At 39.0% G+C, this 13,692-nt stretch overlaps 1 protein-coding gene across 3 annotated transcripts in view; it reads left to right on the top strand.

Annotated features, from left to right (window-relative positions):
• Positions 1–13,692, top strand: part of ATP2C1 (ATPase secretory pathway Ca2+ transporting 1) — a 116,216-nt gene that overhangs the window by 69,537 nt on the left and 32,987 nt on the right. For all 3 annotated transcript variants that reach the window (XM_054019728.1, XM_054019730.1, XM_054019729.1), the window contains 6 exons: positions 607–762; positions 2,828–2,896; positions 5,886–5,961; positions 6,557–6,623; positions 7,927–8,051; positions 9,728–9,825. In XM_054019728.1, coding sequence (XP_053875703.1) covers positions 607–762; positions 2,828–2,896; positions 5,886–5,961; positions 6,557–6,623; positions 7,927–8,051; positions 9,728–9,825 — 591 coding nt within the window. The remainder of the gene's footprint in view (positions 1–606; positions 763–2,827; positions 2,897–5,885; positions 5,962–6,556; positions 6,624–7,926; positions 8,052–9,727; positions 9,826–13,692) is intronic.

Raw genomic sequence — 13,692 nt, 5'->3', positions numbered from 1 at the left:
ACAAGCACTTTAGGGAACAGGATTCTTGTTAGGAGTTGCCGAAGAATGAAGCTAAGAATTGTGTCATAGGTGAGAGTGAAAGGATGCAGCGGTGCATATGTACTTGCAATCCTAATTAACCCTTTTGGTCAGTGGTTGAATGGTCACAATAGCAGCCCTTCTTCGGGTGGATCAATAGAGAAATTAGGGTTTTGGGATCCAGTTGGTGGTGGTTTTAATAAAGGCAAGTGAATTGCATCCTCACTTATAGTCCGTACTGTTTTTTCCAAGCCATTAGGGTATCTTTCTTGTTTTTCTCTTCTCAAGCTTTCCTTTGGTTTAATACCTAAGATCCCAAAGACTTTTGCATTTATTGAACTGGAGGATATAGCCTGTACAACAGCTTGTTCATTTAGTTAGTTTTCAACTCACTTCATTGATTATGAGAGCATGCTTAGTTAATGTCTATAATTTCCTAACACACATGCAATACATTTTATTTTTCTAAGAAGGGAATCTGCTGAGACAGTTGTTAAATTCTCCCTCATTGTGAATACTTTGAAAAACTCAATACTGTACAGATGGACATGAAGTTTTTTACTTAGTCAGTATGTTTTGTTCCCAAAGGCTGTGGATCTTTCTATTGATGAATCTAGTCTGACAGGCGAGACTGCTCCGTGCTCTAAATCGACTGCTCCTCAGCCAGCTGCTACCAATGGAGACCTCACCTCCAGAAGCAATATTGCTTTCATGGGCACACTGGTTAGATGTGGAAAGGCAAAGGTAATATCATATTGATAGAGAAGAATGTACTGCATGTCTTAATTATTTCTAAGCTGCCAGATCTACTTTAAAGTTCATCCATCTGTTGACAATGTAGCTTAATAGCTGTACAATATTTACATTTTTCTTAGACCAATATTTAAAATGCATGACCTTTTGCTATTAATATAGAAATGTTTAACTACCTGATGTAGTGTGTGTTTGCGGGGGGGGGGAATTGGCCTATGAACACCACAAGGTCGGCCCATCTACAAAGTCCCAGGTCTTTCACTTCTGGGAACCATTCCTTTCAACTGCACTGGAGACCAACCACTGGGGGTGCCAGCAGCTAGCTTGGCCATATCCCACCCACACTGCCTGGCATCAAAACTCCTACTGATCCATTCCCTCACATTCAAGAGCCAGATGTCTTCCCTCAGCATCATCCCTGAAAAACGCAGGCCAATTATAACAGGTGACCCGATGCTCAACCTCTGAACAACCAGTCTTCATGAATATCCTGGTAACCTCATGGTTCACATTCTTCTGGGCCTAATCCACAGGAGTCAGTTCATCAAGTCTCTGTCAAACCACTTTCTGACCAGACCATTCTTATGTCTGGCCACAATTACTTGATCAACCCAACATCCCTTTGAATTCAACCCCTCCAGTTGACTCTAGTGCAGGCCCCAAGATCATTTTTCTCCAAGGTGAATAACCAGGACTTCAGGTGGGTGCTTGTTGTTCATTAGTGAATGCAGAAAAGGCATGAGCTGATCCCACAGCATGCCTCTCCTGCTGAACCACTGAATGTGTAAAGATTTAGCCTTGAAACTCAGCTGCAAATCACCTGGCCACCTTCTTGTGGGTCCAGTGCACTATAGAGAGCCAGCAAATCCAAACACTAGCCATGTTTTGGATGTGCCCTGGAATCTGAAACAGAGCAGGTTATTTACTTATTGCCTGTCCTAATAACCTCTCCCCTGGGGTGGACATAAATCTTTAACAATTCAATTTCCAGTGCCCGATAGCCTGAACCTTTTGAACCAAAAACCTGTGATGATGCTGCTGTGCTCCTGAAAGAATGTGTACCAAAGTTAGCCAGGTGGAGACAAAAGTAGGCAAACACTTTTTACATAACTCCAGCAAACAGCTTCCTGACAAGATATCCATCACCCTGGTACAAGTATCGGGCCTGGCTCCTGATTATATATTGTTAGGAAAGTTCTAACTGCTCTTACGGGACACTGGTATTCATTCACGCATTCCCATAACACCAAGACCCCTTTCTTGTTTTGTCTGTTTTTGAATACCCTAAGCTCAGTGACGCTGCTCTAGGTGACGGCCATATGTCCAGTAATTCCAATACCTGCTTGGGCCTGTCTGCAGCTGCTTGAGGCAGCTCACTTACTGTGAACACAGCTGGAATGGAACAAAGAGGCTTCACATGGCCCAGACTAGAGTTTAAATTAATGAAAGGGGAGGGTGAGGGAACAAATGACTTTCTCCTCTGCTGGCCAATGAATGGATAGCGCAGTAGTCCCCAAATTGTGAGGCCCCCCTAGGGGGTGCAGAGGAATGTTCAGGGGGGTATGACAGGGTCCAGGCAAGCCCCCATGGGGGGGTGGGCAGGGAGCGCCACCCAGCCTTGCTCTGTCCCTGGCCCCCTGCTGCAGCTGAGGGGGGAGGTGCAGACAGGTGTAAGAGAGGGCAAGAGGTAAAAAATTTGGGGACCACTGGGGTAGAGCCTCTAGAGGGGAAGGGGCCACCCCTGCATCCTTAGTGAATGCTATCCTTCTTTCTATCAGGGCTGTCCCAATCACAGCTGGTCCTATCAACTTTTCTATCGGATGAGGCAGATGAGTGGCATTGTATAGATATTATCTGAGAAGTTACTGAATACTTCAGAGTGTATAAAAGCTTTGCAAAATTGCTTATCTGACTTGTCTAGAGCATTGATAAAGCTTAAAAACAAATTCAGTACAGCCAACTAGTCACTGTTTGATCCATAGACTGTAAACAAATTGTCAAGAACCATTAACAGTTTGATATAAAGTCTCAAATTGGAATGAATTTTATTTTGTAGGGGATAGTGATTGGAACTGGAGAAAACTCAGAGTTTGGGGAGGTTTTTAAAATGATGCAAGCAGAAGAAGTAAGTATTAATACTTCAAGCACAGTACACTTTTTGTAAATGTAAATACTTCTTTCTGCCAAAAATTTTGTTAGTGGAGCTTGCATTGGTATTTTATCATAGAAATTTGGAAACTAACCTTTTTTCTTATTGGTGTCACTGTCTTTTATTTTTCTTTTTGCCTACACAAGAAGTCTGAACTCAGAGCATGAAAGCAGTAATTGAATTCAGATCAGCAAGCTAATCAAAATTGATGTAAAAATGTGAAGATAATTCAAATAAGATTCTGAACTTGTTAAAGATTCATTTCTATGCTAGAACAGTTCTTAAAAAAATATGTGGAAATTCATTCTCTGGGAATTGTTTCCATTTACATTAAATTGTCCTGATGCTCATCATATAGGAGTTTTATTGGTGTGTCTAAAACATAACTAATTTAACTTGACTAACTGAACACTAACTTTGTTATTTAGAACACATGTAATGGTTTCATAACTTGCTGAACAAAGGTTTTTCCAGAGAAATTACCAAAAATGTCAGATACGGTGATCAGAATTTATTTAATCCTTTTTGGCTAAGACTGACTGCTACATAAATTTTGTATCTTTAAATTCCTTTTAAAGCAATTTTTCTTCAGAGAAAAATTACTTTCAAACGTCAGCTTTGTCAAAACAAGGGGCTTCAAAAGAGAAACATTAGTGTGTGTGTGGTGTTTTTTAAAATCTGGGCAACCTGCCAGAAACACAACAGTGTTGCAAGGTTTCTCCAGATTAAAGCATTATTGTCCTTGTGGTCTGCTTGCCACTTGGTAGGCCCAGGATATTCATGTGGGGTTGAGGACGAGAAGGAGGAAATGCCTTGTATTGAAACACACAAACAAAATCCTGTATTCAGAAAGGAGTATTTCATAAGTGGTGTTTTTGCACTTATCTCTTCTTTTCTTTCAGTTTAGAAAAACAAGCCTCCATACACAGGCTCTGAACACACCCTACCACTTAATTAAAATCACATAATTAAATATATATTTCAATGTAGTGTTACAATTAATTAACATGTTTCCATATTTGAATGCAAAACAATCAACTACAAATGTTAACCCCCTGCCTCCAACCAAAATAAATGTAGCTAATTATTAAAGTCTAAGTTCTGTAGGTGGAGGAGGAAAAAGCTTGGCTCAATGCACTTGTATAACATTTTAATGAGTAGCTAGCATATGTGCTGGAAAAGAGTTTTGTGAAACAGAAGAAATTGATATCAAACAAGTCAAATCATAAACTACATCTTTAACAAACTATCTCCATATCAAGGAGAAATAAATTCCATAGTGAATAAATGTCTATTAAAATAATGGTGCTTTTTGAAAGTTGGATTTTACCTTGGTCACTTTCTGTACTTTGCTTACCTAAATTCTCTCTGCAGTTTTAATTGGCTATGGTATTCATCACTTCCTTTTCTAAACTGTTGTACAATATTGTTGCTGTCCACTATTTTAAGCAATTAAAACTATTGGGTTTCACTTATGTAATTGAAGTGACTCTAGTGCTTTTTTTATGTTTAGTTTGTAAGGAAACTATACAAAGTTAACTTCAGAAGGTGTTCCATGCTGTATTGTCTGTCTTTTATGACAATTTAGTTAAGACATCAGTTGTAATGGTTCTCAGTTAATGAAATGGTGAAGTCTGTTAATAAATTCTCTCAAAATAGTTCATTTTCTATGACTATTGAGCAAATGGTACTCAAGAATGAGATAGAAGGGTTCTTAAGTTAGTCTGTAATGCATTTATGGGCCCACTTTTTTTTAATCCTCAGAAGTATTTGTCCTTCTTGCAGTCGTCTTATTGCTATATGTTCAGTCAGATATGGGAGAATTAGGAGGATCTACAGTAGGGAGCCTTATTTGGTGCTTCACCAAAATAATGTGATAATTAAGGCAGTTCCCTGTTTGCTGTCAGCAGAGACCTGAGGTTTCGCTCTTCTCTTCCTGATAACAGAACACTTCCTAAATGTCAATTGACACTGCAAAGTTCTCAATTATACCTTGGATATTAGGAAGTCAGAACACCTATCCTTCTACTTCCTGGGCTAGACATGATTGCGTCCCTGAGCTCCCGGATATTATAATCTGGTTTGTTGAGCATCTTTGGGGAAAATACTGAATAGTACTTTGGCTCATTCCTAACTCCAACACAATGGGAAGTAATCTGAAGTACAAAGTCAACTTGGTTTTTCTCTGTACAGTTGTATCCATAGGATTCTGACTCTTTGCTTTTACTCTAGTTTTTTGAAAGCTTTTCTTACTACTTAATAGAGCATTCAGTATCTGCCATATGTATTTTTCATACTATAGTTTAGTTTAACTTGTGTTACTGTGTAGATGAGCATCTAATGTAAGTGTCTGCTTTCCTGTCTCCTCTTTTATGGTTTTTTTAATTTGCTTTCTAAAGAAGCTGGTTTTGTATGCAGTTTTCTGTTTTTTGGCATTAGGTGTTGTGTATCTTTCTATGGAATGACCAGTTCTGAAACTCTTCCAGATGACAAGCAAATCCCCTGGGATATATGGTGGTCTTGCATGACTGATACTTGTTTAGACCTTGGGGGGAAAAAGTCTCACTTGCCCCTCTGTTACCTGGAGCCAGGGAGTTTTCAAGAACTACAGGGCTTCAAATCCACTTTGCCTACTTGTAAATACTCAAGATAAAAAGCTTGGTTCATTCAAAGCACTAGGAAGCTGCTAAAGAATTATCATCTTCACTCTAATGAATTATTCATTGAGGCTTGACTTCTACTTCTCACAAGAATGGAACAGAGCACTAGATTATGCATAGTGCATGGATATTTCTACGACCTGAATGTGGTCGATAATTCTGCATTTTGGTGGTGTGAACTTTGACGGAGTACTCATTACATTTTTAGAAACTTAGTGTCATAATTTGTATTGTAGTATTGCTTTCATTTTTTGTTCAAACAATAATGATTCAGTTGTCACCCTGAACTCTCACATTTCATCAAGGCTCCAAAGACACCTCTGCAGAAGAGCATGGACCTTTTAGGAAAACAGCTTTCCTTATATTCCTTTGGTATAATAGGTAAGAACATATCTGTATCTGCATTTGAGCTTTTTAGGAACATTCATAATTCATTCCTGCTAGATACTTACGTAGCTGTAAATTAAAAAATGTTGGTCTTGGAAAATTTTGGGATTTAAAAACACTTTTCTGCTTGCTTTTAATTGTATTGGCCTGTGCTAAGTGGTATGGAATAGCAATTGATTGCTTTCATACTTGTAGATCTTTATTTGTTGCCTATGTCCTTCTGGCTGCTACAGCTCTCCCTCCCTCCCCTGCTGTCTCATTTTTCTGATGCTTTTCTACTCTAAATCCTCCTTTCCTTTTAGATGGCCATTTGTGCCTCCTTTTTTAGTTCTGAGTCTCAGTGCCAATGCTGTTCAGTGGTTTAGCTGACAGAAATTTTATTTCACTTTTGATGCTGAAGGGTATCGCCCTGTTAACAGACCCGCATCACACTGGCTAAGGAAACTAAGCTGTACAATGCACTAAGCATGGGTTCTAGAGCTGCAATATATAGCACAAATAACAAGTTTACATGTGCTTAATGTTTGATAATTCTGAAGCTTCTACATTGTTTTATATTTAAATACACCCTGCTTTGTTCTGTTCGTAGGTATTATTATGCTGGTTGGCTGGTTGCAAGGAAAGCATATCCTTGATATGTTTACTATTGGTGTGAGGTGAGAATTTCATATCAAAGTGAAAAATATTCTTATTTGAACACTAAAGCAAACACATTGAAAATCAGTTGCATATGTATTATGGTATGTCTGTAGAATACATGCTGTGCTTTTAAGCCACTTAGATTTCAAATAAATGAAAGACTGAATGCCATATAAACTGAAAACAGATATTCTGCTGACATGAGACTGGTCAGTCACTTCCATTTTTATGCTAAAATGGCATGTATACTGTGCTTGACTTATTTAAATCCATAAATCTCTGGCCTAATCTCTAGATGTAGTTGCAAATTAAAATGCAACTAACATCTCTATAAATACTGTAATAGCCAGAAGTTTAGATTCCATATAATATAACCACTAGAACTCAAATTTAAACCCAAAAGAATAAAATTCACTAACTTGGTGGACTCCGGCGAACACTTGAGTAAATAAATGTCTTGCTTTGTGTCCTAAGACTGTCTCACTCCCTCTACCACTCTGAGGGAGGAAGTTCCCCAGAAAGAGTCTTTCTGCGAAGAATGACCCTTATGTTACGTGTCCCAACAATCTACTCTAGGAAATATGCCTCAGCATACCAACTTTGGTAGTGCAGAGGAAAAAAGGTGATCTTTTTGGCAAAAGTACTCAAACCATATAGAGCTTTATATGTCAAACCAGCACTTTGAATTGCATCTGTGCACAACTAGGAAGTGCTAAGTACCCTCTGCACCAGCTGACTTTTTTTCAAACATCCATGTAAGATGCACTTAAATATAGTGTATTGTATCCCAAACTAGAGGTGACAGTGATGGATCATTGGTGCAGCCTGCATTAGAGAGGAAGTTTGGTGTTTTCCTAGAGGGATATATATGGAAAAGTTCATGATGTGCTGAATTACCCTTCTTATCTGCTAATTTGATGTGATTTATGCACAGTTCAGATTGTATTAAGATTTGAGGGTCTTAGGTGGGGAGGACACTTCAAAATTGATCTTCCATCCTTATTTTCACACCATTTTGCTTAAGTATCATAGCACATCTGAGTTCATACATTTGAACAGTAAACTCTGAAATCATGGCATATTGGTTCATCTACACAGGGTGCCACATTTTTCCAGACTAAATGACCTGTGATTAGAGCAAAGTAGCAGCTGTTTTGTGTGTGTGTGTGTGTGTGTGTGTGTGTGTGTGTGTGCGCACGTGCGCTGGTTTTTTTGTTGGTGTATCCATAAAACACTGTCTCTAAATTGATTATGCTTTTTTTTTTTTAGTCAGTACATTGACTTCTAAGCCAGTGTGTTTTGTTTACATTTTTATTGCAGTTTGGCTGTAGCTGCAATCCCTGAAGGACTGCCTATTGTGGTAACAGTGACATTGGCTCTTGGTGTGATGAGAATGGTCAAGAAAAGGGCTATTGTAAAAAAGCTACCTATTGTTGAAACTTTAGGTATGACTAAACCAAATAATAAAGAATATTGTGGTATTTAATGTTAGAGTTAACCAAAAAAAGTTTTAAAAGTCTGTTCAACTACGATGTTAGCAACAATTTTACCAAGAACATGGTAGTACTTTAATAATTTTTTTTAAAAAATGCTTTATACTATTGAATTTACTGCAGGACCTGTGATGCATTTTTTCCAGGTTCTTGAGCCTAGCATCAGAGCCTAACATACAGAATTCATTGGTCTATGTCATTATCAGGGCTGTAGTTTCACAGGTGAAATAGTATGGAGGAAAACAGTTCACCAGTTACAACACTTATTCTCTTTTCTGTGCTTAGTTAAATAAAATATTGATGCTTTTAAAATTGGCAGGTTGCCATGTATTTAGGAATAGTACCATTGAGATATTTGTGAACAACTCTAAGTTTATCAGTACTAGAAAATTGCATGGTGTCTCATCAGGAAGTCTACATACTACTTTTCAAGTATGTATGTTTTTAATGTCATACATGAAGCTGTATTTTAGATATTAAACAAGGACTCTCATCTATATCCTATCTGGGACCTCAGTGCGTTGATACTAATGAACGTGCAGAGTGCTTCAATGCTGCAAGGTTCTCTTAGGCCTTAGCTACACTGGCAATTCACAGCGCTGCACTTGCTGCGCTCAGGGGTGTGAAAAAACACGCCCCCTGAGCGCAGCGAGTGCAGCGCTGTAAAGCACCAGCGTAATCAGCGCCTGCAGCGCTGTACGCTTGCTCGCAGCGCTGCAAGCTATTCCCCTCGGAGGTGGAGTACTTTCAGTGCTGCGAGAGAGCTCCCACAGTGCTGGCGGCGCGACTACACTCGCGCTGTGAATCCGCGAGTGTAGCCAAGGCCTTAGAGTTCCCGAAATGTCAAAGGCATTGAGACGCACTATCTCTAGATGCTATTTTTCTTGCATTGTACGGTTAATAAGTCTCACATTGCAAAAATCTCTGCCATCCAATTAAACATTCAGATTTAGAATAGTTTAAATAAAAGAAGACACTAATGCAACTTTGACTTAAATTTTAAATGCTCAAATTAGGAAATTCATGTAGAGGCATTATCTTTGCTAGAGTAATAATAAATATTATTTGTTAAATGTAAGTAAGAACTTGTGGTTGCTATGGAAATAAGAGCGTTGAACTTTTTTACTGTTCACAACAATTTGACACTTCCTTTAATATAGTTCTTCAGTAAACAGGAAGACAAACATTTTGGAAAACTATAGTTCTTAGCTGCATTCATAACTCCTTGCATAGTTTTGTTGAACTACCTATTGACAATTTTGTGGTGAATCCTTTGAGTCAGTTTATAAGTAACTAGAAATTTTTTGCCTTTGTGCTTAAACAAAAAACCTGCATTGGATTTGATAAAATCCAAAAAATGGAATTGTAACCTAGGCAATTAGTGTTGTATGCCAAAAAATAAGAGTTCTGAAGGAGATGGTAAGAAATTAAAACATAAGTGAAAACTGTAACTGGCTAGATATATTAACACCCTCCTTCTAATGAAGTTCTGTAACATGTACGTCTTATCTCAAGTTCCAAAGCACTTGGAAATTTGTCTTCACTGAGGTTTGTTTGCTCATAAGCCACTCATCTTTCAAAGAAGACTTCCTGTCGTATGTTTAATTTAATTTGTTTTTTTTTTCCAGGTTGCTGTAATGTGATTTGTTCAGATAAAACTGGAACTCTGACCAAGAATGAAATGACTGTTACTCATATTTTTACTTCAGATGGACAGTATGCTGAGGTATGTGGTAGGAATATATTTCTAAACTTTTTCTCTAGTGATTTTTTTGGTGCAGATGAAAGGTGTCAGACTGAAATATATTAATTACAGCAAATTCAGAGCTGTCTGAGGTAGTGTAACCTTCTCCATGCCATTGTGCTGTGCCTCAGTACTGTTCTGGAGGGACCACCTCTAGAGGGAAAGCTAGTTCTGTCCCCATGCATATTCAGTATTTTGAGATTTCTGGGCCACGTCCCAGTTGCTCTGTCTATAGGGAGTTTCCATAAAAATAGATAGGGAGATCTGGCTCTTTGAGCATGCTGACAGCATATTATGTTGGCTATGGTTAAAAAAAGAAAATTGAGAGGTTGTTTTTGCTGTCCCTATTGAAAACAAGATTATAGTGGCTACTTGCTGTAGCATGTGAATAAAAATGAAATCTAGTTGTAGTAGACTTCAGAGCTGGGGTATCAAACATATCACTACCCTCATGGTTGCAAAGAAAAAAATTTGGTTAAGACTTGTAAGTTAATTGATAGTGATGTCTTAATGAATGGGAGATAAGTTGAAATGTGGACTTCACCACCATGCTAATGTCTTTAGAGTTGACTCTTCAATGATGACACCTTGGTGTTGAGTAACGGTTTCATTGCTGATCATTTTAATGAATGGAATGCAGAAGGGTGTGGCAGTGAAGGCATGGTGAGGACTGAATTGCTGCCAGGAGGGAAATGCACAAGGAGATACAAAGATAAAGAAGGGGACAACAACAAGAGGGTGGGAAAAGAAAAGACAAATAAGTGCTCCTCTTAAAACCACATTTTCTCACTACGGGCATGCGGCAGCGCTTTAATATAGCTTGTGTAGTCGCGGCATAGCACTGGGAGAGAGCTCTCCCAGCACTATTAAAAAAAACAAAAACAAAAAAACAAACTAAACACTCCATGAGGGGAATAGCTACCAGCGCTGAAACTTGCAGCATTCGGGGGTGTTTTTTCACACCCCCGAGCGAGAAAGTTGCAACACTGTAAAATACCCATAGGGCTTGTCTACACTGGCATGTCTGCACTGGCAAGTTTCTGCACCATAAGTTATACCACTTCTATTAAAACACTGGAATTAAACCACTGTTGCTCGTCCACACTGTGCTCCTTGTGATGCTGGAGCGCATCCACATTAGCAGCTCTTGCAACAGCAATGCATTGTGATAGCTATCCCACTGTGCAACTGGCCACAAGGTGCTTTAGGAAGGATTTGCAATGCCTCATGGGGCAGGCACAGTGTCACATGATGTAGGTTTCCCAATCCCATTGTTCCATGGGCATCCTACTACATTGCCAGCTGCTTTTCAACTGAAGAAGGGGTGGGGGAGGGGGGTGTGTGTGTGTGTGGATGGGGGGGGGGGCGGGAGAGAGACAATGTGTTTTGGGGGACACTGTCAGCATTCTGTCTTGTAAGATCAGACAGCGGCAGGAAGCAACCAGTCCTCAGGGAGGGGGAAACCCTGACATCTGCCCCCACCTCCCTCGGCTCTCCACACTCACTCACTCACTCTATCTCTCTCCACATTAATGGTTTGCTTTGTGTCCCTGAGCAGATCAGCACAGCATGCACAGACTGTCAAGAAAGGATGCTTTGAAAGGGCAGCCGAATTCAAAACAATGAGCAGAGTGGTCATTTGAGGCATTATGGGACTGCTCCAGAGGCCAATTACAGCGCAGAAAGCAATCAAGTATCCACTGGCAATAGAGTGCTGGAGCCTCTGCAAATAGCCTTATGACTCTTGTTGAGGTTTTTTTTTTTTTTTTTTTTAAGCGCTGCAACTGAGGAGTTTCTGCGCACAAAGTAGCTTGGCAGTGTGTACATGTCTGCAGTTTGAGCGCAAAAAGGTGCTTTATTGCACAGAAACTTGCCAGTGTAGACAAGCCCTAAGTGATGCTGTGTAATAAGGCAGCGAACAAATGATAAAGGTGAAATCTTGGACTTACTGAAGGCAATGGGAGTTTTTCCATTGACTTCACTGGGGCCAGGATTTTGTCCTGTAAGTTTAGTTACTACCAAAAGGCCATATTCTCCAGTTGATCTTTACAAAGTGGCTATTAACAAAGTGGAAAATCCATTTGATTGTGAATCATTGGAGTCTAACTTTTGCCTTCAGCCAACTGATTACAATTAAAAATGAAATTCTGCCCTCTCCACTAAAGGTATAGGGTATGCTCTAGCCAAATAATCAGAGTTCTGATTGTTACTTGTCAGGCTTATGTTGATAAGCCTGAATATTGGAAAAAATATGCTGTGCCTAAAAAAACAACAAGGAGACCGGTGGCACCTTAAAGACTAACAGATTTCTTTGGGCATAAGCTTTTGTGGGTAAAAAACCTCGCTTACCCGCGGAAGCTTATGCCCAAATAAATTTGTTAGTCTTTAAGGTGCCACCGGACTCCTTGTTGTTTTTGTGGATACAGACTAACACGGCTACCTCCTGATGCTGTGCCTAGTACCTACGGAGTCACTTGTGGTGATCTGATGATGAAATACAAGCAAGCTCAGTGGTGTCTCTCTCCTTGCATGTTTCTGAACCATATACCTTAGATTAATATCTGTTTTGTAAAAACTTTTCTAACACTCACATAATCACTTCTGTGGGTTTTTTGTTGTTGATGTGGATATTTTTATAAAATTACAGTTTAAACCAAGCTATCATAACACTTGTTAAACAGAAATGGACTTGTTGCATGGAATCAGGATATAGGAATGCTGTTCTGATGCCTAACTATAGATCAGAGCAACTCTGAAAATAAAAATATTTGGGAAAATGTAGTTGAAATCAAACTCATAATTTGCTTTTAAATCGAAGCCAGCCCCCCTCACCCTCCAGAGTCTTAGATATTTCAGGTTTGGGCTTCTTTGAAGAGCCAAAATTTGTCTCCTTTCCATGGTACTTTCCACAAACCTTTAGTCAAAACCCCAGTTTTCTATCAAAACAGCTTTGGGAAACATTTTTGACCAGCCCTATCATATAAATATGTGGTCCAGTCCTGCAGTTCTCTGCATGAATGGTTATTTGTCAATAACTGTAAGGTTTTTGAAGTCAGGTACACATATCAACTTACTCTGGTTGGCTCCTGCATTCAGGATTTCCAGCTGCTTACTATCTGTAACAATGGTTGCCGAAGTGTCACTCCCTTCAGCTGAAGCAGAAAACTTTGCTACTTTTTTTCTTTCATGCCCATTTTATAAAGAATAGGAAGAACTGAAAACTTAAACCAGTCTCAAAATGTCTTTGACTACTTTCAGGTCTGATTTTGTACCCATTGCCATCAATGGGTATCTTTTCTTTGACTTGAGTAGAAGTAGGATGGTGGGCCCTCTTGTGTTTTTTTTTATTTATTTATTTATTTTTAATAACTGTTACCTACATTCCTTCTTCTCTCTGTTTTGACAACCACAATCTTGTGTTTACATTGGGAGAAACATATAGTGCCTCTTTTCTGTTTGAGTTTTGAAACACAGCATAAGAAAAAGTATATTGCAGGTATTCTGGGGAGAAGAGCCTTACTGAATTGAAGGGAAAAGAAGAAAATAAACACAAAGATGAGAGGAATGAAAGTGGCAAAAATTAATTTTCAAAACAAGTTACCAAACTGCTGACCAGGACATTGCTTAGTTTCTTGTCTTCTAATTTTTACATTTTTAATTTAAAATATCTGTGTGGAAACTTGGAGGGGCTCTATATATCCCTCCAATTACTATATCCAGAGTTAAGGTTCAGTAACTTCAGTTGAGCAGGTGTGCCCCAAAGGAGGGAAATGAGTGAAAAGGATTCTGAATTTTAGTTTTAAACTCTGTATATTGCTAAATGGGGTTTAAACTAAAACTGCCACAATC

Source organism: Malaclemys terrapin, chromosome 2 (assembly GCF_027887155.1).
Source record: "Malaclemys terrapin pileata isolate rMalTer1 chromosome 2, rMalTer1.hap1, whole genome shotgun sequence".
Taxonomy (NCBI): Eukaryota; Metazoa; Chordata; order Testudines; family Emydidae; genus Malaclemys; species Malaclemys terrapin.
This window is presented reverse-complemented; position numbering and strand designations above follow the sequence as displayed.